Source organism: Centrocercus urophasianus, unplaced genomic scaffold (assembly GCF_019232065.1).
Source record: "Centrocercus urophasianus isolate 14NV4802_14NV808 unplaced genomic scaffold, USGS_Curo_1.0 seq_15, whole genome shotgun sequence".
In the NCBI taxonomy this organism is placed as follows: domain Eukaryota; kingdom Metazoa; phylum Chordata; class Aves; order Galliformes; family Phasianidae; genus Centrocercus; species Centrocercus urophasianus.
Window position 1 is genome coordinate 31806470 of NW_024884697.1, and position 27504 is coordinate 31833973.

A 27504-nucleotide genomic window follows, 5' to 3' on the forward strand; every position below is an offset into this window, starting at 1 on the left:
GTATCGCCCTCCCATTGGCCCGCGGCGCGGCGCGGTTGGGCGAGGCGGCTGTCAATCACCGCCCGCGACGGCCGGCCCTGGTTTCCGGGCGGCGGCGTCCGCGTGGCCGTGGCGCCTGGCGGTGCGCATCCAGGCGGCCGGCCGACGGGCGCCCCTCGGCAGCGTGTCGGTGCCCCTAAGGGTGCGGCCCTGTCTCTATCGCGTCGGTGCCGCCGGGTCCTGTAAGGGGGGGTGGCGGCCGGGGGCACTTTCTCACGTTATTCTCAGAACAGGGTAACCGCGGTAACGGCACTCGCTAGGTAGACGCTGCAAGCTGCTTCCACCCGTTAACGGAGGGGGTGTGGAACCACGCTCTCGACCCCTGTGAGCAACACGCACGGGTGCGCTGCGACGCGTCGTTCGCCCTCCGGAACGGGGGCGGGGCGGGACTACAGCTCCCAGGGGCCGCGGGGGGCTCGGGTCGCTCGGGCTGTCCTGAGGTGCCGCAGGGTATTGTGGGAGCTGTAGTCCCGCGGTGCGGCGAAGGGGCGGAGGCGCCTTCCCTTCGCTTCCCGGACGCGCTTGGGCCGCGCCACCTCCCCCGGGCCGCCTCCCTCTGCTCCTCCCGCCGCCAGCCGAGGCGGCGCGGCCTGCGCGGCCCTGCCCGCTCCCTATGCTCGTGGCGACGTCGGAGCTGCGGGGCGGGAGCCGGCACTGCCGCGATGGAAGAGTGACCGGGAAGGTAACGGCGGCCGGGCGGGAGCCGGTGCTCGCCGGCCGTTGTCGGGCGGAGGCCGTGGCGGCCGCCACCTCGGCGGCGGCGGCCTCTGCCGGTTTGCCGGTCTGGCTGCGGGGAGCGCTCCGTACCCCGCAGACCTGCGGGGCTGCGCCTCTGTGCCGGAGGGCCGCGCGGCGTCGGTGGGGGGAAGGGGAAAAAAGCTGGGACGCGAGGAGCTGTCGGCCGGCTCGGAGCGCCGTGCTGCCCGGAGAACTTTCTAGGCTACGGGAGAAGTTGTGGGAACGGCCGTCATTCGGCGCTGCTCGTACATGCGTTAAGCGGGCGTAAAGGCTTCGGGTCCTACGAGTGCCTGAGGCTTGCGGCAAGCAGAGCAGGCAGCAGAAAGAGCGCGTAGGGTTGGACAGAAAGCTGAGCGAATTAAAGCAGCGAGGACGTGGCTCTGCCTGCTGACACGGCCTTGTAAATACCCCGAATGAATGGTGTAAATGAGGGGCTTTAATCGCTAATTGTTCTGATGCTCATCACCTGTAGTGCGTGCTCTCAGCACGCTTATGGCTCAGCCCTGCCTGCTCTGAGGACCGCATGCCTTTGGCCATTAATGCTGTTACACGTCCTCCTCCCCCACCCGAGCCGTGACCGCGTTTGTTCCTTGTGTGATGGCCTTCTGAGTGGGCGAGTCAAGCTGAAACCCTTAGAACAGGTTATATGGTCGAAGATCAAATGTTAAATGTGCTCCTGTCGTGTGTGCAGAGGTAACAGAGCCGGCTGGCTCTGCTGTGAGCTGAACGTGTGAAGGGAGCACATCTCTGAGCCACGGTACTTTTAATAGCGAGGCTTGTCACCAGTGTGTAGAATATTGCTACTTGGGGACAGAGATTCTGGTGATAATCAGCGGGAAAAATAAACCAACAATGGCCTGGTTAAGATGGTTTTACTTGTGTAACTGTGGGCCAGGCCCCAAGTGGAAGAAGACATACAAGAAAGTACAGTATTCTTACAGTATTTTTCAGAGTTCGTTTTTGTCTGACTACTCTGGATATCAGTTGTGGGGAAAACAAGCTGAGGGTGCAGAGATGGAAACATGGGGAGAGCAGCTTTAATCCCTGGAGGTTCTGACCCCGAGCAGGGTGGCTCTGTGTTGTCAGGCAGAGTGCAGAGCTTGTTTTGCCACAACTCTTCGCTTTGTTCCAGACTTTCTGGTTCCTCTTCTGCCACGACTTGCATTTTTTTTCGTTTTGTATGAATTCTTTAGATTTTCCGTACTAAGCTGCCCTTCGTGTTGCATTTAGTTACAATTTTTCTGTAATGAATTGTACAGAAATGTCTGCCTGATGTCGCGTTCATTGCTGAGCTGTCCTGTTCACGCTTGCTTCCTCGGCTGTCGCTGTGCCACCTTTCTTCCAGTGGGGGAGGTGATGGCAGCACATGCACCAGGCACGCAATGCTCAGAAATCGGAAATTCTACCTGCAGGCAGTTTGAAACAGCAGTTCCTTTGAGTTTCGTCTCTTCCTCTTGTGTGCTTTTTTTCCCCTACCTCCTACATACTTATATAACAAGGCCTTACTTAGGGCCTGAGCAACTCTGTTGCCATGTGGGCATGCTTTGATGTCCTGGTGCATTTTTGGATTCTCTTGCTGTTTAACAGCATCCATGCATTTAACAAAGATTTTTTTGATCCACTTTTTTTTTATCCAGCGTATTGCAGTATGGCCTGTAGAAACACCTGATCTTCAGAACACTTGTCCAGCTTCCTTGTTAGTTTTACACTGATGTGTCTAAATAGAAATCATCTCTAGTAAATTATCATCCACTAATAGGAACAGACCACTTTGTTAACAGCTCAGTATGATTTATTTTGTGGCTAATGTCTGATACCTCTCTAATGTGTGCTTGCTTTAGAAGAAAGGCCTGGTAATGCTTTTGTTCCCTTAGAGGAAATGGCATTATGAAGCATTTCAACAGTATTTCAGAGCAGAAATGCTTATTTTTGCAGTGGCTGAGCTGCTGTCTATCACTTAAGTAGCTTGTCCGTGCTTATGTCACGTCTTATTGAAACGTCCTTTGTGTGCTTGAAATTTGAGTTCAAACCTTTCCTTAGAACAGTATAGATTATACTATTTTTCTGTTACTGAAAGTGGATGAAAAGATGTAGGATTCTGAGATCTGTATCAGAAGCATGGCCATGTTTTGGTGCAGTGCATACAATGTGTTTGACATTGGTGCACACAATTCTGTGGTTATTCCTGTCCTGCTTTTAATTTTTATTGTTGTGCGGAGCAAAGGAAACTTCTTTTTCTATTTTCAGATGGTCGTAGCTTCCACTCGAGAAGAAGTGGGCAAACCTGTTAGCAGGAGTAGGAAACGGAGAGTATAGCAATAGAGATGGATGAGCAAGCCCTTCTGGGGCTGAATCCAAATGCTGATGCAGACTTCAGACAAAGAGTACGTAATTGACTTGTTTATTTCTCTAATAATTTGGGGTGCTGCTTCAGTGAAGAAGTCTTGTAATTGCTTTCTTGATTTATGCACGAAGGGTTTGTGGTGGTATGTACGGAGTGCCATGTTGCAAGTGTGTATCAAAGCTGAAAGACATGTTGCCAGTCCAGTGAAACTATGGTTAACTTGTATAGAATTTGTTTCTCTGGGCTCTGGCTTTTTCAGTCCTTTCAATTCTAGTCCTTGTTCAGCACTTTAAGTGGATTCCTGTGGGATGGAAATCAGCCCCTGGAAATGCCAAATTGCTCGTGATTTCCTTTTAAATCTTGGGTGGCAGTTTGGGGGCAGGGGGCAGGCTGTTGTGTTTTTTATTTATCTTCATTTATTGTTGTTTTGAATGGATTACCTGCCTTGAGAGCCTTCTCATTAAACACAGGTTTTTAAATTGTGGTAAAGTTTAGTGTAATTTAAAGTCATGATAAGCAAGGACTTAAATGATACGAGAGATGCTCACTTGGGAAGGCATTTCTAGTTTTAAAACTATTTAATGAGTAAATGCTTACTTATCAAATTGATTCAAATACATATAAGATGACTTTCAGTGAAACCTTTCAGAAGTGAGAATACAAGCATCTTCTTTGGATGTTCATAAAACAGCCCTGAAATGTGTAAGGAAGTTAAAACTGTAATTTGATGCATCCTGGCGTTGCTAAGCAGCCTGTTAAATCTGTTTGTTGGGGATGCTTGTCCTTGAAATGATGAGTATGGCTGAACTGTAACGTTTTGTCAAGAAAATGTCACCGTACATTTGAAGCTCACAGATTTACTGACCTTTTAACCATGCAATCTGCATACTTCTAAAATACTTCATGGTGAAAGGTGAGTAATTTTTTACTCTTCATGCTGGAAGTGACATTATACTACTTGACTTTACTAAGTATCAAACCTTAGCTAATTAAACTGTTCACTGTAAGGAAGTTAGTGCAGGCTGCAGTGATTTCTTGTTTTAAGAACTTAATTCAACTCTCTGAATAAATATTTTGATGAATGTAAACAGTCATGATAGTTAGAGAAACCTCTTGAAATACAAGTCTTTATAGGCTTAAAATGATGTTGTCAAACTCATCTGAGTTTCAGAAATTATTTTACAGTTTTGTATAACACACCACACAAAATCTGAAAGCAATTATGTCAAGGTAACTGTTTTTAGAAGAGTCTTAAAACATTTGGTAAGCAACTTTGGCATCTAAAATCTGCCTGAAATATACATTTCTTAGCAGCCTCTGTAATGGGTTCATAAACTGACTATTGTCAGCTGGTCAGTGAGAGATTTGTGTTTGAATGTTGCTTGGAATGCAGAACACAAGCAAAGTAGTGCAACAGAAATGGGTTGTTTCAGTGAAGAAGTCTAAGTCTCTTGCTCTTTAGAATTTGTGGAGGGAATTTATAACTTGGACTTGAACTTCCACCCCTGGAAGTTGTAATCAACACCCAAGTGATCAAGGCCCTGAACGAATTCCCATAGCTGACCCTGCTTTGAGCAGGCAGTTTGCACTGGACTGTCACCAGAATTCACTTCCAACTCTGCCAGTTATGAGACTGTGACTTTGTCACTATTCAAGTAACAAAATGTTAAGTGGAAACGAGCACCTGTAGTGTTTGGATTTGGAGGAACACTTGCTTTGTGTTAATGAGGGAGCCAAACAAAAACTTGGAAGTTTCCAAATACCACGTTTTTTGAAGGAGTGGTGTGTCTAAGTGTGAACAAGATGTTTTGCTGTGTGCTTTGGGTCTTGTTTCATTACCATTTTCTGCGTCAGTTCTTTATCACATGAAACTTAATTGGGTGCTTACAGGCGCTGGCCTACTTTGAGCAGCTGAAGATATCTCAGGATGCTTGGCAAGTCTGTGCAGAAGCATTAGCTAAGAGTATATACAGGTAATGTAAATAAGAATCATTGCTTATTTTCATTGGTAATGGAGACTTTATATACAGAAAGCTCAGGAATAGTTCTACTGAGCAAACCATCCCATTGTTCCATATGCAAAGATTGTGCAGTCAGCACTATTTTTGCACCAAGTTGTGTATTCAGATCTCAAATAATGGGTTATTGCTGTATTGTAGAGTAGTGCAAGCTGGAGGGAAATTCAGGGATGTGTCTCTATGGAATAACAGTGGCGATTTATGGAGAATACTTAGATGATTTTTCAAAGCTTCCCTGATTCCAACCCATAGTATGTAGTCATTAACAAAACTGTGAGAAATTTGAAAAACACCATTTTACCAAGATACACAATTTGTAGATTTTTTTTGAAAGACATGGTAGAAAAGGTATTGTAGTTCTGTGTGCTTAGTACCAAACTCAGACTATAATAAACTGGCAGGCCTAGAAAAGAATATTATAAGAGGGAATATCAATATTAATTCTCACTTTTATCAGATGAATTGCTCAAGTATTCACCATTTTTCCTTAGCCTTTTTTTCTAGTGTGCCATAATTCTTGGTTTGCCAAAGGCACTGCCTGGTTGTAATATTTGAGGATTTTTTTCCTTGACAGGGAAGTGTACTGCAGTGCTTCCTCTAATAGAATTTTCTCTTCTTTTCTAGTGATGATCACATCAAGTTCTTTTGCTTTCAAGTTCTGGAACATCAAGTTAAGTTCAAGTTAGTATTCTTTCTTGATACCAACCATGTAAATCTATTTTGATTTTTCCCTTTTTATTCTGCTTGCAAATAAAATGGCATGTCACTCCTACTATTCTTGAGTAAAAGTTTTCAGAACCCTAATTCCAAATTGGTACCTCAGTGTTGTTGATGAGGCTTAACTGAGTTCACAAGGCTTTATTTTATTCCTTTTGCTTTTCCTGGAAGACAAGTAGCTGGTGTTTAAGCAGTGCACTTTACTCAGCTAGTCCAGCAGTTCTGTTTGGCCCAGCACAGACCTGGTCACTAAGTATGGGATGAAACTTAGCACTTTCCTTCAAGCCTTGCTCTACTACCACTGATTTTCAGAGAAGAATTTGTCCTGCACATAGCAGCCTTGCTCAGTACAGCACTCTGGACTTAGACAAAGCCCTGCTTGTGCAATAAGCATGGCAAAGATGTTGTGATGAGTATTTTCACTGAGTTGTGTTTCTGTAGCACGGTAATTTTAGGAAAAAACAATCTAAAATGGAAGATTCATTGCATGGAACTGTATTTGTTCCATACTTTGGACTCCTTTGGTGTGAGCTCGAACATCTCGCCAGAGGTGTCTGCCTGCCAGTTGGGATATCGTTACGACTGGTTGCAGTGCACTGAATGTTTGAGTCAGGTAGGAATAAGCTGTATTTTGCAGCTGTGGTTCACAATTGAGTATTGGACCAAAAATCTGAGGCTGAGCTGTTTGAGATCTTACCTAGTTTTACATCACTGTTCTCCTTTATGTCCACATTCCATTTTTTCTGTTTGCTTCTTGCAGTAAATTTTCTGTTCTCCTGCTTCTCATTTTTTCTCTGCTTTCAGTGGAATTGCTTTTTTTCTTCTACTGATTTATAAAGTAGCAGGGACATTGAAATCCCACTCAGCAGTTGTCGGGGCCATACCACGACTATAGCACCTTGGAGAAGTAATTGCAGGAAGTTTCTTCTCAACTTTTCTAGTCCTCAGATGGAATATGTGTGGGCAGTATTAGAGTTGAGCTGGTGATAACACAGAATGCTGGCAAGGCTTGTGTATGTACTATGTAGAGTTCCTTGTTTGTTTTGTTTTTCTTGTTTTGGCATATGTTTGATAGTAAATGCACTGCAGGGTCAAATCAGTGAAACTTCCTTGAGATCTTCAAAGAGTGTAGAACTCAGATTTCAGCATATACAAATGTCCATCCTTTGCCCCATGGTTTCTGGTCAAATGTGTGTTAATGCGGTCTTAAGATCCTGTCCTTAAAGCAGGGCAGCCTTCCCACAAAACTTCAGGCTGCTTAGGAGAGGCTTCAATGCCTGGAAATGTAATTCATTAATACATCTTTTTTTTTTTTTTTCCTTTTTTTTTTTTTTCCCTTCAGAGTTTTATCATGCAAACAGCTTTGTAAATTCCTTTTCCTTGGAATTTTTCATTGACGTTAATATGCAGTGTTGCTATTAAATGTGTTTTTTCTTTACTGAATGTAAATGCTCTTGTAAAGAAGCAGTGATATTTTGATCTCTTTATGCTTTGTTTCAGATACTCTGAGCTCACTGAAGTCCAGCAGCAGTTAATTAGGGAAACGCTCATAACATGGCTGCAAGCCCAGGTAAGTGTATTTACAGCAGTTTTGCACTGCAGGCTGACATGATGCGCTGAGTGCAGGCTAAATGTTTAATCTGTCATTTGAGTTTAAAGATGGTTTCCTGAAGATACGCATTATCTGATGGTGGAAAACTTCTAATGTGCTAATTATTATTAGAAATCCTTTCAAATGTTTGTTATAAGAAAGTCTGTGCTTGAAATTAATCCTAAATAGAAAACTCTTACATCAGATAATGGTTGTGGTTTAATCAGTTGTGTATGAAGTAAGAAGCATTAACAGTTTTCCTGTGGTGAAATATGATCTAGATTCCTGATGTTGTTGACTGTCTAGAATAGGAATGGTAATTTGTTTTTAAAACCCTCCTGGCCTAAATCCATTTTATTTGGAGTACCAGCAGACATTTGGGAACGAATGGAAAAGACTTTTGAAATAACCCCTCTGGTAACATTATGGTAGTGCATTGGCTACTCTTTCTTGCAGAGGTAGTTGCTGTAGCTAAACTTGTAGTAACAGTTGGACCCAAGAGTTTGCAATATGTAGAACCTTCAAGCAAACTGGTGCAAATCTTTGTCTCTTCCTGCCAATATCTAGTTATTATTCCTATCCTGTACTGGCAACTAAGATACTTGCTTTGTTTGTAGAAATTTGAAAATCAATAGAATATATTGCAACATGAAAAAGAACAGATCATTGTGAAGTGGATTACATTGTTTTGTTTTGTTTTGTTTTGTTTTGTTTTTAGTTTTTCCTTGGTGTCCCATTTCAAAGGAATTTATGTAAAAGAGAAGGGAGGGAGGGAGAATGATTGATAGTAACAGCTTCCATTCTTACCTAAAGAAATGAGACTTAGAAGAACTTCATACCATTCTTACTAGCATCTAACTTAGGTAAAACCAGCTACGTGAGAACCATAGCTTTTTTTCCCAGAAGTTCTTATTTACTTCAAACCACAAATTAAGAAATCTTATTTTAGTTTTTTAATAGCACAGTTAATATTTTTGCCTTGAATGAAAGATTTAGGACTTAAGACCCAGAAAGAATGTTTTCCCTGCTTTGTTACAATTGAGCTTCTTCAAAATCATTAGAAAGCTAAAGCTTTTTATTAGTCTCACCAGGAAGGCAGAAGAGAGGTACTGCACATCACTCTGCAGAGATCAATGAGCATGTGTGATTTTTCTCTACTTAAGAATAAACAAATATGATATCTTGTTTCTACCAGATGCTGAATCCCCAGCCTGAGAAGACTTTCATTCGCAACAAAGCAGCGCAAGTCTTTGCATTGCTTTTTGTTACTGAATATCTCACAAAATGGCCCAAGTTTTTTTTTGATATTCTATCAGTAGTTGACCTTAATCCACGAGGCGTAGATATGTACCTCAGGATCCTGATGGCTGTCGATGCTGAGCTGGTAGACCGGGATGTTGTTCATACATCAGAGGCAAGTTATTATTTCACACTAATATTTGTTTTGAAGTTCCAAAAAATTCTCTGCTTCAATTACAGTACAAGATTTGCAGAGAGATTTTTGTTTGTTTGTTTGTTTGTTTTTTCCCTATGGCATCTCTGCCTCGGAGTCATTAGGGGATTTAGATCCAAAAGCTTTATATTGTTTAATGCTTTTTATGCTTTCATTCTTACAAGTTAATGCTTTTTTTTTTTTGCTTGAATAGCTGGCAAACAAAAACTAATGGGCTGAGTTAGCTGACTTCGTGTTAGATTGACTCATTTCGCAATGGTAATATCTTCTAGTGCATGTTTGAAGGAGTCCTAATGTCAAAAATCCATTTAATTATATAGAGAACTTTTTTTCTTCCTTGCCTGCCTTTCTTCAGTGTCTGGGCATCATGGTAGAAAAAAAGAAGGAAAAGCTATAGTATTTTTTTTTCTTTTCTGCAATAAAAATGAAGGTGCTTTTTCTGGGTTTTTGATTTGAATTGTTCATCTTGGTAGAACAAGTAAGTTCTGGTAGTGGATAAAAGAACGCTACTAGCCTGAAAAAATGCTATTAGTGAATGACAGTATTAATTTATTGTTTTCATTGTGTTGATAGGAGGCTCGTAGGAATACTTTATTAAAAGATACCATGAGGGAGCAGTGCATTCCAAGTTTGGTGGAATCGTGGTACCAAATCTTACAAAACTATCAGTACAGTAACTCGGAGTTGACGTGCCAGTGCCTTGAAGTTGTTGGAGCTTATGTATCCTGGATCGATTTGAGCCTGATAGCCAATGAAAGGTATGGTTTTTTGATGGAACGTTTAGGTGGGACAGAAGCAACAACAGAACCTGTTAGTATGCTGCCTGTGTTTCCATGAAACCACGTGAAAACTTTTCTTAGAATAGAGACTTTAATTATATATAAATAATTGAGTTTTTTGTTTTAATGGAGTAATAGAAATTGCAAGCAAGCTCATATAATGACCAAAACAGACACTGTACCATTTGCTGTGTTCTGCTTAAAATATATCAAATACTGGATTTAATCAGTACAACAGACTATAATGATTTCATTTTTATAAGGCATTTTTAATTTTGCATATGAATAGTACAAAGTTTTTATATGATGCTACTGCAGACTTCCAAGTATAAATTTCTCTTTTTTCCCAAAGGTTTATAAATATGCTGCTAGGTCACATGTCTGTGGAAGTTCTCCGGGAAGAAGCCTGTGATTGTTTGTTTGAAATTGTAAATAAGGGAATGGACCCAATTGATAAAACAAAATTGGTTGAATCTTTATGTCAAGTGTTGCAGTCTGCTGGCCTCTTCAGTATTGATCAGGTTTGTAAATTGATTTTACAGTAGCAACGAGTCATGGGTTTCAAACAGTTCTTAAACAAGCAGATCACAGAAAACTGTGAAAGTAAGTGCACAGATGGAGGGAGAATCAGCTGTTCTTCTTCGTCACAGTTAAATGCTTGCATTTTCCTCATACTGAAATTAACAGGTGGTTATTAATATTCTTTATTGATTTAAATCACTGGTTATTTCATAAGGTGTGTTTTGCATACCATTTATGCTGTTCCTATGTTTTGTTCCTTTGTATCCTTCTTCAGGAATTACTCTGCAACAGGTATTGTAGACAAAGTATTTTAAGAATGTAGCCAGGACAGAGTATTTCAGGGTGAGACAGGAGACATGCTTTTTTAAGGTCATGCACGTTGTTATACCTGCCTGCACCAGCAAACACAAGTCTTGAAATGCTGATCTGGGAACTGGAAAAATGGACCAACCAACTAAACGTATGTTCCCTGTGCAGTAGCAGTGCTTAATGAAGAGCTGTTCGCTATGTGCTGTGAAGAAAGAGGAACCTAGTCCTGATGAAGCTGTGATTCTTGGATTGCAAGGCAGTTATCTCTTTATTGTGAAGTCTTCATCAAATGTATGTTCCTACTGGAAGGCCAAAAATGTGTAATCATCAACTCAGGAGTTATTTCTCTAAAAATCTTACCTCAGTCTCTTAAGAGCCTTGTTATTCCTCTGCTTTAGTATAATTCTGACAGGGAGCAAACCATTTGTTTTAGATGACTGGTCTAGCAGTCTCCCTCCATTCTAATCAATGTATTTCTGCAAATGGAAGCCATAAATATTGAATGGTCGCTCACTTTTACAGGCAGTACTGCCTGTTGCTTGCTGTCTATTTCTGAAGTGAGGTGCCTATTTTTTAAAGTTATCACATGAAGGGCAAATATGAAGAGATGGGGCATGGAACAAGCTGCTGTTGCATAATGGAGAATGCATAATCCTTAAGTTCATGCCACGTAGACCTGAGTTCTGCTAGTATTTTTAATCAGGTGTCATTTCTGGATGGTTGGACTGGGTGATCCTGTGTGTCTTTTCCAACCTTGGTGATTCTATGATTCTTACAGGAAGATGATGTGGATTTTCTGGCCAGATTTTCTAAGCTGGTCAATGGGATGGGGCAAGCATTAATAGCTAGTTGGACTAAATTGGTAAAAAGTGGTGATATGAAGAGTGCTCAAGATGCTCTGCAAGCCATTGAAGCAAAAGTGTCCCTAATGTTGCAACTGTTAATTCATGAAGATGATGACATCTCATCTAATATAATTGGCTTTTGTTATGACTACCTTCACATCTTGAAACAGGTAAGTATGCCTGACTTCAGTTTAACATTTTTTTTATATATATTATTTGGTTTGATTTTGTGGGAATACATGAAGCTAATGCTTTATGTAAGCTGCCTTGCAAAATAGTCTTTTGACTAATTAGCATTCAGTATTTTCAGACTGTGGGTGTACTTTTCAGAGAGTTTTGTTTAGAAATCTGTAGCAACTGAGTTAAATCCTTTTAAGTGGAAAAGAGGCCAGCTTCATATGGTTGTTAAAAGCAAACCTGTATTTTGCTATTAGTAGGAAAGAGGTTACTATACAAGAAATAACATTTGAAATTTTTTTTTATAGCTTTCTGCACTTTCAGACCAACAAAAAGCTAACGTAGAGGTAAGTATTAACTTTTTTTTACTAAGGATTCTTATTGACATTTTATCAGAACTTTTCATTTTGTTGCAACAAATTGTATATAATTTATATGCTTTAGGCTGTCCATGAGACAGTAATTAAAATTAAATAGTAAGCCTATGAACCTATGTTGAATTGTATATGAAGGTGAAAGTGATTTAAATGCTTGGTCTTCCCAAGCAACCTCAGTGCTGTAAGTCTGTCTTGCTGTGCTCCTTGACAACTTCTTGATGAAATGTTCTTTAACCAACACAGAGGATGTTTTCTCCTGAAATTTTTTATCTGTATTAAAACCTTCCCTTATTCCAAGAATTGGAAGGAGTATGGGAAGGGTTGTCATAAAATAAACCCTCGTGAGTAAAACTTACAGAAGAAGCTGCTGCTCAGATGTAACATTTGCACTTAAGATGAGCAGCTATGTGCTAAGTATTATATGAAGCAATGCATTAAGCTGAAGTTTATAAGCTTAATTTTACGCATTAAGAATTAAGATAAGTAAATATGTTTGCATCCAGTTTTAGAAATGGAAAACTTGTATCTTGTGTTCAAATCAATTTACTGCTGCAGCACATTTAACACGCTTAAAATCTGAATGTGTTTCTATCTAGAAATCCATGATTATGTTGAATTTGCTTTTCTACTGAACTTCCTGTTGTAATTATTTCTCAACTTCACTGAACACATCTTGAGGGGTTTTGTTAGACGGAGAAACAGTCGTACCAACCTTTCTTCTTTCATTCAATTCACAAAATGAAAACGTTTGGAAGCATCTTTTTGCTGACCCAACATAGCTTGCTAACCTGGGAAAAAAGAAAAAACAAACCCAAAGCCCACGACCAATTTTGAAGGGGCTGAGCTACCAGAGAAAAAGTTTTAAGGCTAAGCTGACCTACCTCTTTGAAATGTAATCTCAGAGAGCTGTTTAGCTTCCTCTGCCTAGTTCAGTCATCTCTAATTGCTCTTTTTTAGTGTGAACTGAACTGCACAGGTTAGAAGCAGGAAGTAAAGCCAAATAATGCTGCTAGATGGAGGGCTCGAAGTCATTTATACTGTGTATCTGAAACTGCATGTGTATCATTTGGATAGAAACTATCTGTTTCAGTATGCACTGTGAATTCAAAATTTCTGAAAACAGTAATTCAAATGGGATGTAAATGTTTACAAATATTTTAACGTTTGCCATAATGTTTCCTTTTTTGTAGGATTTTGACTGTTGCTTCTTATTGCTTGTCTGCTTTTACACTTACAGTTCTGTTTATCTTAGGCAATCATGTTGGCTGTTATGAAGAAGTTGACATACGATGAAGAATATAATTTTGAAAATGAGGTACTGTATGAATAAACAGACAAATGCAACTTGAATTGCACACTGTAAAACTTTCTCACATTCTAAAAATTCATACCTTTCTTAGGCTAAGGATTTGAATATAGGAAGCTAAGGTCTGTAGACAAATATTTCCTGTGGGGAAAACTTTTGTTTCATTTAAACCTAAGAGCATGTCTTCATAGGACAAAGCAACGTAGTAAAAGGATATTCAAGCAGTTTGGTTAACAGAATAACTCTGTCTGCTTTTGTGCAGAGCTGTTCCTGGACAGATATGACTGTGCTGTTAGCTAAGCATAGCTGTTGAGCTGGCTTATTCAGAGTGAGTTTGCATGTTTCTGCTGTCATGCAAAACCATTTGAGAAACATTTAAGAAATACTGCTCAACCTATTTTAGATTTAGATTAGGAAGAGGTCAAACTTCTGCAAAAAATAAGCTAAAAGTCTTTGATTTCTTTCTTCCCCTTGCATCTCTTCTAGCCAGCAGTAATGGCTGAATGTGTTAGGCAGTTCTGCTCTGGGCTATTCAGAGAGCTGTGATCTTAGAGGTGAACTTGGACTAGATGTAGTACATGTTAAATGTTTCTGTCAGATTAATTTAAAAATCAGCTAGATGCTGAGGGACATCTTCATGAGGAATGAGGCTATTTTCAAGAACTGGGTCAAAAATGCTTTTCTAAGAGCATTTTCTTTCTTGTACATAGTTCACTCTGAAAGTAAAGCCTCCTATTTATTTCTATGGAAGCTACAACAGATACAGAGAGTAGGATAATGCTATTTGATGAAGCAAATTCTCAACTACAAAGCTATTTTTAAACATAGTCACCACCATTAGCTCTGCATATTTGCCAGCAATGAACAAAAGCCTGCATGCCACACTCATCAAAATCTTCCTGTCTGACCAGGAACCACATTACCCACTGCCTCACTGTTCTCACATCCACATTTTGGTTTCCATAAATGTTCAGCAAGCATCAATGAATGCCCATGGATGCCATTTTTTATGCATAGAGGAGGAATTCACTGACACACCTTTGCTTCCTGAGCACTTCCATGTCAGATGCCATTATGTCAGAGTGCCCCTCTGCTGCCATCTGTCACATGACAACATAATGGGCTATTGGTGGGAAGATTCAACCTCTGCTGCCATAGCACCAACATCCATCTCTGACATCCTGAGCAAACAGAATACAATAGGAGACACTACTTTTGAAGCCACACTTTTGTATTTATGGTTAGTTTTCAGTTTGGGAAAAAAATTGTGTTTTTCATGTGTTTCTGGATTGAATGCGGTGCATCCCAGTGTATCACAACCAGACAGTAAGGGAGCTAGCTGCTATGTTGCAAGGGTATTACTAAATTTTCCAAACATGAAGTATGGTTCTTACATATACACATTTTTGTTTGGGATGCAGCTGTCTAAAGTGGTTCTGGATATATTTAAGGGTGAAAATGTGCTTCGCTGATGCGAGTGTTTTGCAGGGTGAAGATGAAGCAATGTTTGTGGAGTACAGAAAACAGTTGAAGCTGTTGCTGGATAGACTTGCTCAGGTCTCACCAGAGTTACTGTTGGCATCTGTCCGCAGAGTTTTTAACACTACACTTCAGTAAGTTTTTTAAATTATTTTTTTAAGCTTGTTTACATAAATACCCATAGCTTTCTTGCCTTTCTTTCTGTCAGGCATTGCACTAACAGTAAGTGTGAAGTACCACAGCAAAGCGTACTGATAAAATAAGCTGGTAACAACTTTGGTAGTGTGACTTTGTATAGCTTCGTGATACAAATCTTACCCAGTTACTTAGGAAGAAGCAGCTTTCTTTTTGTAACTTTATTATTAGCTAGTTTTTGTTTGTTTGTGTTTTTTACTTCTGGTGGTGTTTCTTCATCTTTTTCACTTGCCTTCTTGACATGCGCTTGTCCGAATGGCTGCTTTACGCCATCAGGAAATGTTAATGACACGTGGGAAGTTATTTCATGTACTATTGCTAGCAGGGGGGGGAAAAAAAAAAAAAAAAAAAAAAAAACAAAAAAAAAAAACAGGTTGGATACAGAAAAGAAACAACAGTGAAGATTTTTTTTTTCTTCTTACAAAAAGAACTGGACCAATCCTGAAAACCATGTAAATAAAGTAGGTGCCTGACTAAGAGAACGGCTGAAATCTAGTACTGTCTGTGCCTTCCTTGTGCCTTGCTTTTTATTGTGCCCTCTTTTTAAGTGATACTGAATGACTTGTCAACACATCAAAGTAGATAGTTTTGTGCCTGTCACGGAGTTAACTAGTTCAATCTATGCCTGTGACAGTACGCCCCTGGCCTCCCGGCCCCACAGAAATGGGAAGGAAGGAAGGGAGAAAAAAGCAGCGGCAACAATCTATGGAGGAAAACTTATTTTACTATGATATCGGAATGCAAGATAACACAATAAATCAGAGAGGAGAGAGAGAGTTCCTGAGACCGAGTCAAACCTGAAAAGCTTGGAACGGCCAGGAAAGCAGCCTCCAGCACCCAATGCCAGCCAGTAAGAGACTGCCTAACCCGGAAGGGCCAGATCCCGTGACTTCTGTAATGTGCAGGGATAGGTACCTGGAATTGGAGCATTAACACTTTAATGCCCAGTGCACTACATGATGTTTTGATGCAGAATACTGAAAACCAAAAAAAAAAACATAAAACCTTGACAGTGCCTAAATAAGCATTTGGAGAAATCTTTAGCTTTCAAGTTGAAATTGGTGAAAGAAGATTGGTGGCACTCTTGAAGGAGAGATGGTACATCTTTGGATAAGATCTTCAAAAGCATCCTGAAATACAGCATTTATTTTCTTTGCTGAGTTCTACTCATTTGTGCTATACGTCTGAATGCTCACAAGAAAATACTAACATGGTAGGTCTGTGATTATTTCACAATCCATAGTGACTAAGAGGATCTTCTCATTTTTAGGAACTGGCAAACTACACGATTTATGGAAGTAGAAGTTGCTATAAGGCTGTTGTATATGTTGGCTGAGGCTCTTCCTGTATCTCATGGTGCTCACTTCTCTGGTGATGTTACAAAAGCTACGGCTTTGCAAGACATGATGAGAACGGTAAGCAGGTGTTACTTGGGAACTATTTGAAAAAGCTAACATTGACTGAATCATTTCAGTGCAAATGGCTTATATTAATTACCAGCATTTCAAATGCTTTGTACTTTGGTGTTATAAATGGCTGAAGTGCTAACTTGCTAATGCTTTTTTTTTGTAGCTGGTGACTTCTGGTGTTAGTGCCTATCAACATACATCAGTGACCCTGGAATTCTTTGAAACAGTGGTTAGATATGAAAAATTCTTTGCTGTTGAACCTCAGCACATTCCAACTGTTCTAGTAAGTTTCATCTCATTCACATATTCAATTAGATAGGTCTAGATATGTTGTTTAGATTTAAGAACTTATTTTCTAAAGGTCACTAAAGAAATTGGCTATCTTATATTGTTGGATGATTAGCTTTCTCTCCTTGGTTAGACTGAAATGCTTTCTAATTGCAGATGGCATTTTTAGATCACCGTGGTCTTCGCCATTCAAGTCCAAAAGTACGAAGTCGAACAGCTTACCTTTTTTCCAGATTTGTCAAGTCTCTTAAGTGAGTAAAAGATGTACAGATGTATGCATATGGTGCAAAAAACATACGTGCAGTAAACTCAGTGCATGTTTGAAACAGGCAGGGTTTTAAGCGGACTGCTGTGAAACAGACTAACGTTCGTACAGAGTTGTCCTGCTCTTTAATATCAAGGGTAGTAGGGGAAAAGTTCACCACAGAATAATGAACTTGAATGCATATTCTTAACTTATTTTGACAAGATGTTAAAATTGATCAACTGTATAAGTACCTGCATTGCTTCTCCTCCATAAGCACAGTTGATAGTGAGTGGATTTGAAGACTCCCAAGTGTAACTTCCCTGTATCTAACCAAATTCTGAGTATTCACAAAATTTATATTGATGGAGTTTACTCAGGCTCTTACAGCCTTTCAAATAGTTCCATCTTGCTGGTCTCATTTAACAGGCTTGTTTGAATGTAGAGGCAGGAGAACCTCTAAGGTGGTGCAGATTTCAGAAGGATCGTATTTCTTAATTCTTAATGAAAATACTCAGAAAAGTGATGCTATTTATGCATTTTTTAAAAATAAGTAGGCAGAGAAGTGTGTATTTTTCCTCTGCCATGTATCTATTTTACCCACTGCAAGCACCGTATGCATAACTCACTTGTCTACAACAGTGTTCTGATACTTGAAGGGATGTTCTTTACCAGGCAGGTAGTTTAATGTCAAGATTTACAACTTTAGGAAAATGCCAGCAATTTTGCAAAAACAAGAAAAAAAAGCCCAACCCATTTCTACATAGTGTTTTGTTCTTGTATTTTACTTCAGTAAGCAAATGAATCCCTTTATTGAAGATGTTCTGAATAGGATACAAGATCTACTGGAACTCTCTCCTCCTGTGAGTATTAACAGCAGTTTTTTGTAATAAATAAGTCTTGTGCTTATTCATCAGTGTGCCCAAATAGTGAGTAGTACACAAGCATTTAAACACAAATAATTGTCTTGATTTTTTATTTATTTATTTATTTATTTTAAAGAGTGAGATCACCTGCTTGTGTTTGTGCCTAACTTTTAATAACTTTGCTTATTTGGATTTCTGTGTGTAAAGAGAGATGTATAGAAGGCTTTTTGAATTGTATAAAAATACTTGTTCCTTCAACAACATTTTACCATCCACATAGTAATGCTACTTGGGCAGGAAAAGAATGAAAGTATTTGTAACTGTATTAGAAAGATTAAAAAAAAAAAAAAAAAAAAAAAGCATGATTAAAGAAAAAGTAGTAATTTCAACTTTTTTATCAGAACATGACTTTGATAGAGGATACTTAGTGAATTATACCTGTTATGTTCCATTTTAGGAGAATGGTTACCAAGCTCTGTTAAGCAGTGATGATCAACTTTTCATTTATGAAACAGCTGGAGTATTAATAGTTAACAGTGAATACTCTGCAGAAAGAAAACAAGCTCTAATGAGGAATTTGTTGACTCCACTGATGGAAAAGTTCAAGGTATTATTAGAAAAACTGATGATGGCACAAGATGAGGACAGACAGATGGCACTGGCTGACTGCCTCAATCATGCTGTTGGGTTTGCAAGGTAGGTACTGTGCAGTGTCTGTATGTGTGTTTCTGATTGGAGTAAAATGGGATTTATTTTAAAGAATTTAAATTGAAGAGTTTACTGGGAGGAGAGGCTGAGTATCTATCTGTGATTTATTGACCTAGAAAATCCCAGCAGTTATAGAACTTCAATGTCCCTTTAAAAGAAAAAAAAAAAAAGAATGATAAGGATGTAGATGAAGAGAATAGTGCGTAATACAATCTTCCTCTAAGAATTGTCTGGGGCTGTTCTGATCCTATGATGTTTGTGGTACGTTAGAATTTAATTCTCTAAAAGCTGTCAAAGCATAACTACTACTTAATGGATAATTGCTATTTCTGTTGTTTGGCTCCCACTTCACAAAATATAATGTTCTAGTTAATTGTCTGGGCTGCATATGTACGTTGTTCTCAGTGTTGTTGCTTCTCCATTATCCTGAGCTTATATAAAACTTGGTGCATTGCTTTTACAGCCGAACCAGCAAGGCTTTCAGCAATAAGCAAACTGTAAAACAGTGTGGCTGCTCTGAGGTATATCTGGACTGCTTACAGACATTTTTGCCAGCTCTCAGCTGTCCATTACAAAAGGAAGTCCTGAGAAGTGGCGTTCGCACTTTCCTTCACCGTATGATTATTTGCCTAGAGGAAGAAGTTCTTCCATTCATACCTTCTGCCTCCGAACACATGCTCAAAGATTGTGAAGCAAAAGATCTTCAAGAATTCATTCCTCTTATAAACCAAATAACAGCTAAATTTAAGGTATGGTATTACTAGTAAACAAGCCTTCAACCACAGGAGTGCATTGCTGGACTCACAGTACTGAAAAGAGTGTTTTTCCTTGATCAATCTCAGAATTTAGTTATATCTAAACTTTCAAAGTTAATATTTGGAAATGAAATGTTACTTGAAGCACAAAAATATTAAGTTTTACAATTTAAAAGATCTTACTGGAGTGTTGTACTAAAATATATACTGAGGCATTATGTCTTATTATTCAAAATAGATGGAAAATACTGAGGTTTTAAAAGAGGGACATAAGGATCAAGCAAAGGTTGAAATGCTGCCTTTAAGAGTTACCCAGTCCTAATTTCAAAGATTTTGAATGTGAAGTCAATAAAATACATTAAATAACTAACCTATTAACGGTGGTTCGTTTCTTAGCATTACCACAACAATACTGCACAGTCACAAACATGGAGGTTGCTCTGAAAGTAATGCCTCCTACTTATTCCATGGAAACTACTCCAGATACAAAGTGCACGCTAGCTTATTTGATAAAGCAAATTCTCAGCTACAAAATGCTGTTCTTCAACATAGTCACCACCCTTAGCTGTGCATTTTTGCCAGCAAAGAGCCTGTGTGCTGCACTTATCAAAATCTGCATGGCCATCCAGAATGTGGCTTCTTTTTCATGTTGTGTCACCACTGTTGAAACACCACTCACTACCTCAGTGTCACAGAATCACAGAGTTGTCAGGCTGAAAGGGATCTCTAGAGATCATCTAGTCCAACCTCCCTGCCAAAGCAGGCTCCCTAGACCAGGCTACACAAGTAGGTGTCCAGGCAGGTCTTGAATGTCTCCAGATAAGGAGAATCCACAACCTGCCCGTGCAGCCTGTTCCAGTGCTCTGTCACCCTCACTGTGAAGAAGGTTTTATGTGCATTTGTGCAGAATTTCTTAGGCTTCAGTTTGTGGCCATTTCCCCTCGTCCTATTGCCCTGCACCACTGAAAAAAGTCTGGGATGAGTCTATCCTCATATCCATTGCTTGGTCTCCATAAATGTTCAACAGGTGTCAGTGAATTTCAGTGGATGCCATTTTTTCCACATGGAGAAATCAGTGACACGCCTTTGCTCCATAAGTACTTCCATGTCAGACACAGTTCTGTTTGACTGCCCCTCTGTTGCTATCTGCCACTTGGCAACAAGATGCAGTGGGATACGGGTGGGAAGGTTCAACCTCTACTGCCATACCATCAACATCAGACTCCGGCATTGTAAGCCAACATAATAAAATAGGAGGCATTACTTTTGGAGCAGCTCTTGTGATATAGGAAGTCATTGCTGTATGAGAAGGCCAAAAAGCCCTACAAATAGGTTTAAGTAAATTTTTTCTGCAGAATGCAAAATTTAAATTACTTCTAGGAAGGAGAAATGTGTTTTATGAGCAGTTAAATAGAACCATAATATGACTGTATCAAACTGGTGTGTGGATCTTTGGAATGTAGTGGGGGGGGGCAAGGAATTTTTGAAAAAAAATGAAGTATTTGAGAGATGAGGGAGGAAGATTTCTGTTACTGTAGTCCTTCTCACAAGTTACACTACAAGCAATTCACAACAGTTAAGAGGAGTGTCGAGTAAAGAAAACCTAAACAAAATATGCAGGAACAAGACTTGATAACTTGTTCAAGTGGAATGCTTAACTTTTTATGGCACTGTACTGTTTTATTACAACATGTTGAAATAAATCATCTAGCTTCATTGGGCTTATCTTGAAAGGTAGGAATTGGAAATTAAAACTTCATGGCTTCATTCGTCTTCATAAAACTTGATTCGTTACAAGTATTCATTTTCTGTAACTGCTTGAGCTCACAGCTTCTTCTAATCTCCACAGACACAGGTTTCACCTTTTCTGCAACAGATGTTTATGCCACTACTTCATGCTATTTTTGAGGTGTTGCTTCTTCCAGCAGAAGACAACGACCAGTCTGCTGCTTTAGAAAAACAAATGTTACGGAGGAGTTACTTTGCTTTTCTGCAGACAGTAACTGGCAGTGGAATGAGTGAAGTCATAGCTAATCAAGGTGAGTAGTTCAGTTTCTCAAAGGATGCCACCATAGTTGCTCTCATTTAAGCTTTCTCTGCTAAAATCATTAACCTAATTCCTGCCTTGCAATATTAATTGTTAATGTTAGTTCGTTCTAAAAAAACTTAGATGGGCTAATAGTGATAGGACAAGGTGGAATGGTTTTAAACTAAAAGAAGGGAGATTTAGATTAGATATTAGGAGGAATTTTTTTATTCAGAGAGTGGTGAGGCACTGGCACAGCTGCCAAGGGAAGCTGAGGATGCCCCGTCCCTGGAGGTGTTCAAAGCCAGGTGGGATGGGGCCCTGGGCAGCCTGAGCTGGTGGGTGGCAGCTCTGCCCACATCAGGCATTGGAATTGGATGAGCTTTAAGATTCCTTGCAACCCAAACTATTCCGTGATTCTTTAATTGAAATACTGTACTACACTTACCTGTTCAAGGAAGAATTTGGGTATGTGAAATCCAGATACAGTAGATGGATTCTTTCTCTTGATTGTGCCTCATGCATGTATTTGACTGATGAATCAGAGATCATATATTTTGAAGTAGAAAAACATTTAAAAATAGGTGCCTATATTTAAACTGCTGGGCAAAGCCATTTTCAGCTCCCAGTTTTCATTCTGTGTTGCTCATTTTTTAAGATAAACATCAGTGACTCCTGTGACTTTTTTTTTTTTTTTTTAATTTCACCTTATCTTAATAACTGTGCCAAAATGCATCATGCAACTTATTACATTTACCAGGCTTTCCCAAATACAAATCAGCACTTTTTATAAAAGGAATGAAAAGTCAAAAGTCTAGTTTTGTGGGGGTTTTTTTACTGAATAATTCTCTTAGCCTGTATTCTACAAATATGGCCAGGGATTTGAAAACTTTCAGGGTGACTCGGGTGGAAGATAGAACTTAGACTTACTCTCCACATCCTGAAATGCACTATTACGTGTGGAAAAGGAAAGGATGATGTTAAGAAGTAGTAAGATGTTTCTTAAAAGAGGCATCTTGGTAGTTGTAGTAGGCCATGAAAGTTTAAAGAAATCAAAAATAAGCAAGCTTCTGTGATGCTTTTGTGAAGTGTGATATAAGTATATTGTAATGTATTGGAGGTGAGCTACTTGAGTGCTGCTGAGTTTTTAACTAACTCTATCAACAGTAGTGCAAGATTACAGAAACTCTTGTGTTGTTTGAATGACAAGTTCACTTTAATGTGTTTAAGGTGCAGAGAATGTGGAGCGTGTGTTGTTCACTGTCATCCAAGGAGCAGTGGATTACCCAGACCCTATTGCACAGAAGACTTGTTTTATTATTCTTTCTAAGTTGGTGGAACTTTGGGGTAAGACTGTCTTTCCATGATTCCCTCACAGCTGCTACTAATTCTGAAGCACAGGTAGAACATGCAATGTTATTTCTCTTTTCAGGAGGGAAAGATGGACCAGTAGGTTTTGCAGACTTTGTCTACAAGCACATTGTCCCTGCATGTTTCTTAGCACCTTTGAAGCAAACATTTGACTTAGCAGATGCCCAGACAGTATTGGTATGTATCACCATTGGGCTTTTTGTTGTTCTTCCTAGCATAGAATTCAATAGAAAAAAGGAAAAGTGAAATGGTCCCTTGGTATTAAAGGTTGTCTCCTCTTAGAAAGAAGATATCTTATGATTTTTTAATGGGGTACCTGAATAGCTTGTTCTTAGATGTTATAGTGCTATATTCTGTAGGTCACCTATGCTCAAAATCAAGCTATAGAATTGCAGGTTTGAGAATTTGATGCTGATCTGCGTTGCTTATGAACTAATATTCAGTGAAAGCAAATGCACAGATAACTGTTCCTTGGTTTGTCTTGGGTTTAGCTGTGACAAATGCTTCTTTGGTAAGAGGGGAACAAAAAATTGAAGGGAAACGTTGAGGCTGACTTAGAATGGGATGATGAGAAAGGAAGGAACAATTGCATGAACTAGCCCTTGTTTTGGGAGTTATTTTAGAATCTTTGGATGGAAATACTTAACCACTATACTAACTGAACAACTTAATATTATGCATTACATTACAGGCTTTATCAGAGTGTGCAGTGACATTAAAGACAATTCATCTCAAAAGGGTAAGCTTCATAATACTTTGCAGGGAGTATCTCTTGCAGGTTTCCTTCTAATGCTTTTATCTGTTTCTAGAAATCAGATGTTTTCTAAGATTCATTAACTGTTCTGCTTTTCTGTATAGGATGGCTATAGTGCTTTGTTAGGAACAGAATTAAGTTGCTAAGTCACTAATAATTCACTGCAAAATATTGACTCTTTAATTAAGGGAGAAACTTTACCATTTCTGTCTTTAGCTGATCAATTAGCTCTGGTCTCCTTTTTAAATGTACTACTTCAGCTAACATGAAAGAGCAATTAAAGATGTATGAGAGAGGCCTTTTGAAAAGAAGTAAGGTTATTTTTCAGATTTTGAGAGACTAGATTAAGAAACATTTATGAAAAAAAAAAATAGAATTTTTCATTGGCTACTGCCTAAAGCACTACAGCAAATTTCAGTTTTAATGGAAAACCAAGTAGTTTCTATGTTTGTGTTACTGCAACCTTTAACTTGCTGGATAATTTCTCTCAAATGTGAGTTGAAGAGATATCTAAACAAACAAATAGGTGAAGTATATATCTGTTTTAAAACTCTTGTATGCCATACAGTACTGGGCTATGACTTGCCATAAAACAGTACAAAACCACTTCAACAAATTGTGTGCTGCTTCTCTTTAGGGTCCTGAGTGCATTCAGTATCTTCAGCAAGATTATCTGCCTTCTTTGCAAGTAGCTCCTGAGATAATTCAGGTAGGAATTCCCAAATGAACGTTTGGAAAACTTAAAACACAGAAATTTTAAATGGGAACAAAATGCATGTTGACAAAACTGTTTGTTCCCCAGTACAAGTTGTTCCGATGTTGCATATTGAAATAGAATTAATTTAGCATAAAGAGTGAAGTTACTGCAGGAGTATCTTGTAAGAAAGAGTGTATCCAAGTAAGTCTTCTTTATATCCAGTGCAATTAATTTTTACTTGACTATCAGAAATATCAGAGTATTAGAATACGATCAATAACTAAACTGATGTTGTAGAGTATTGGATGATCAGTAAGTATACAGAGAAGTCAGGCTAGTAAGATTATCATGTTGGGAAAGATAATCAGAGATAAATAAAAAGTATTTACCAGCATTGTAGGCTCACAAGGAGTAATCTCCAGAGAGATCCATGCTCAGTGGCAGTCAGCCCTTAAATGGGGTCTAGGAGAGGTGCAGCCAGGCTCCACCCCTTCTGGTCACACAGCTGAATTGCCTGCACCGGTGTTCTCACGGCTGACTCAAGTGGTCAATCAGAGGTTCAGGCCATGATCCAACAGTTCCCCTACAAAAACTTGTAACAACTTAAAAGTAAAAGATGAAGAATGTTGAATCTATAAAAACAGTGAAGATAAAGGTCATATTCATTGCTAAGCCACAGCACTAGCTCTGCTGTCAAAATAATATACAATAGCAAAACAGGTGGGGTTTTTCGTTTCTTTTGAAGTAGCTGACAGTGTAAAAGGGCTCTGAAAAGTGAAGTTTTACACTTGACCATTGTGTCAACGTTTATCATTGCTAACTATGTGGTAACCATTGCCATGAAGAGATCGTTAGCTCTATTCTGACAATTTAAAACTTTAATTGCAATTAATTTGGAGACAATTGTAATTGGGCTTGCTTTTTTACGTTTTCTAATGATTACAAATGTCTCCAGAACTGTAGAACATCAAATACTATCTGTTGTTTGCACCAGTGCTGTTTTCTAGTCTAAGTTTATAATGTTTTTTGGAAGTGACAGAAATGCTGTACTGTAACCTGGAGTCACTGTGTGTGTGTGTAATGCTACTTAGGTTTGTTCATCTCAAAGAAACCAAAATTTAGAAGAAAAGTGAAAAGTTTAAAAGCTCCTTGACTGCTCTCCTCCTAGGTAGTCTTGCTTCTGTCTGTTCACTTAGAAGTGAACTTGATGCCTAGATTTGAAAATACAGCTTTTCTCACCCCAGAATGTGCTTTTTTTTTTTTTTTTTTTTTTTTTTCCCCTATGCTTTTCTTGAGTTGTACATGAAGGAAAATACAAACTATACAAAGCATACATTATATATGTATCTCAGGTTCTCTAGTGCTTCATTTAGTTTTTCTTCCTTACAGGAATTCTGTCAAGCACTTCAGCAACCTGATGCTAAAGTTTTTAAGAATTACTTAAAGGTAAAGATTTTGTTTCTTAAATTGCTTTTAATTCCATTTGAACATTGACACCTAATTCAGTCAAGGTGGTGACCTGAAGTAAAACTGAAATACAGAATGCTCAAACATCAGACTCAGCTAATAGATAAGTTTTTAGCTAATCTCCAAGTTGTACAAACAGTTGCGTGGAAAGAAGGAGCAGTAGCAGCAAAAGCCCTACATCAGTAGAACTACACATATGCTTTGCACCCTGCCATTTTCTTCATTAGCTCAGTATTGTTGTGGCTTGTGTTGCTTATTAGTTGAAACAAGAAAAACAAACGTACTGTAATTAAAGTCAGTGTGTAAGAAGACTTCATTTTGGTAGGTGTAAATTTAATCAAATAGCACAAGACACATCCTTGAAACTCTTGGTTCATTATGTTAAAGAAGAAAGTAAGCTTTGACAAACTATCTTACACCATTCCATGTCTTAAATTCATATTTCCCTCTTTTTTTTTTTTTTTTAAATAATACATTTCAACAGGTGTTCTTCCAGAGAGCAAAACCCTAAGGAAAGGACTGGAATCTCACGTATCTGTTTCCATAATCAAGAACTCTGGTTGTTAATTTATAAAAAATGCTAACTCTTGTGCCATTCAAACTGGTTTTGTTCTTAAAAAACATTGCTTTGTGCTCACATCAGTACATCTTTCAGCCTTTGCATAAAAAAAAAAGAAAAATGCAAATACCCCACTTCTGTGTCTCAAACATGAAGGTATGTGAAAACATGTAAAATTGCCTGTATCCCTACACAACACTTCTGTTATGTATAAGATGAATTAAGCTTATGCTGTAACATGTATGGCAATAAAATGACACTTATTTTTTGAAATTAAATATAAAGTTCCCTTCAGACCATGGAAATGGTTATTAAAATATGTACATTTTTGATACTGAGTAAAATGTTTTCATAAGACATAAAATTCATCTGTTCATGTATGGTGACATGAAAATAAAACAATCAAAGTCATTTTTGTAGATAGTCATTTCATTAAAGTTGTCTTAATGATAAAATATATATATTATACCTCCTATAAACAGATTGGTTTAATAAATGACTTCATTTAAAAGTAGCATCTTGGTCTTTTTTTTTTTTATAATAAAAATAAAATTGTATTCAGTGAAATATTAAGTCTGAATCATTTTGGTTCAATCTTAACAAGCTAGAGCATTTAGGTTTTGGGCTATTACATTTAAATAGAACTGGGCAATTTTAGTGATGCTTGGATAGTAAGTTGTATTAGTCTTGCATGTGGAAGGTGCTGGCAGAAAGAAAGAACTGCATTCATGAAAATATGAGGGCTGCTGCAAAAGTAATGCCTCCTATTTTGTTATGTTGGCCCACGATGCCAGAGGCAGATGCAGGTACAGCAGTAGAGCCTGAACCTTCCCACCAATGTCCACTCCATGTTGCTGTGTGGCTGTGTGACAGATGGCAGCAGAGGGGCACTCTGACACAATGGTGTCTGACATGGAAGTGCACAGGAAGCAACAACAGGTTTTATTGAATTCATCTATACAGAAAAAATGGCACCCATTGGCTGGCATTCATTGACACTTGCTGAACGCTTGTGGAAACCAAACAGTGGATGTGAGGGCAGTGAGGCAATGAGTGGTGTGTTTCAGCAGCAGGGATAGCAAGGTGAGACAAGCCACATGCCAAACAACCATGCTGATGTTGATGAGCATGGCATGCAGGCTCTTATTTACTGCTGGCAAAAATGCAGTTAGTGGTGGTGACTATATTGAAGATCAATGTTTTGTAGCTGAGAATTTGCTTTATCAAATAGTGCTAGTGTGCTCTTTGTATCTGTTTTAGTTTCCAAGGAATAAATAGGAGGTGCTATTTTCATAGTGGCAGAGGGGTTAGTGGTCTGTGAAGAGATTTTAGGTGTGTTGATATTTTCAAAATGTATCTGTTTGTCAGTTTGTTTCTTTGCATTTCTGTTTTTTATTCTTTGATGTAACAGCATTCAAAGCTGTTGTTCAAGAAATAGAGTGGGGAATGAGCTAGGATATTTGCATAGGAT

The 27504-nt window shown here is 38.9% G+C and overlaps 1 protein-coding gene across 1 annotated transcript; it reads left to right on the forward strand.

Annotated features, from left to right (window-relative positions):
• The first annotated feature begins 615 nt into the window (after window positions 1-615).
• XPOT (exportin for tRNA) lies at window positions 616-26444 on the forward strand. The gene is made up of 25 exons (XM_042815740.1): window positions 616-721; window positions 3025-3161; window positions 5012-5094; window positions 5764-5820; window positions 7357-7426; window positions 8643-8861; window positions 9474-9658; window positions 10032-10200; window positions 11289-11525; window positions 11841-11879; window positions 13162-13224; window positions 14704-14828; window positions 16160-16304; window positions 16462-16581; window positions 16743-16837; window positions 17624-17693; window positions 18154-18392; window positions 18868-19153; window positions 21009-21198; window positions 22416-22532; window positions 22618-22733; window positions 23248-23295; window positions 23948-24019; window positions 25397-25453; window positions 25959-26444. The coding sequence occupies exons 2-25, from the start codon at window positions 3102-3104 to the stop codon at window positions 25983-25985; spliced, it is 2889 nt and encodes a 962-aa protein (XP_042671674.1). The 5' UTR covers window positions 616-721; window positions 3025-3101; the 3' UTR covers window positions 25986-26444.
• The last annotated feature ends 1060 nt before the right edge of the window (window positions 26445-27504 follow it).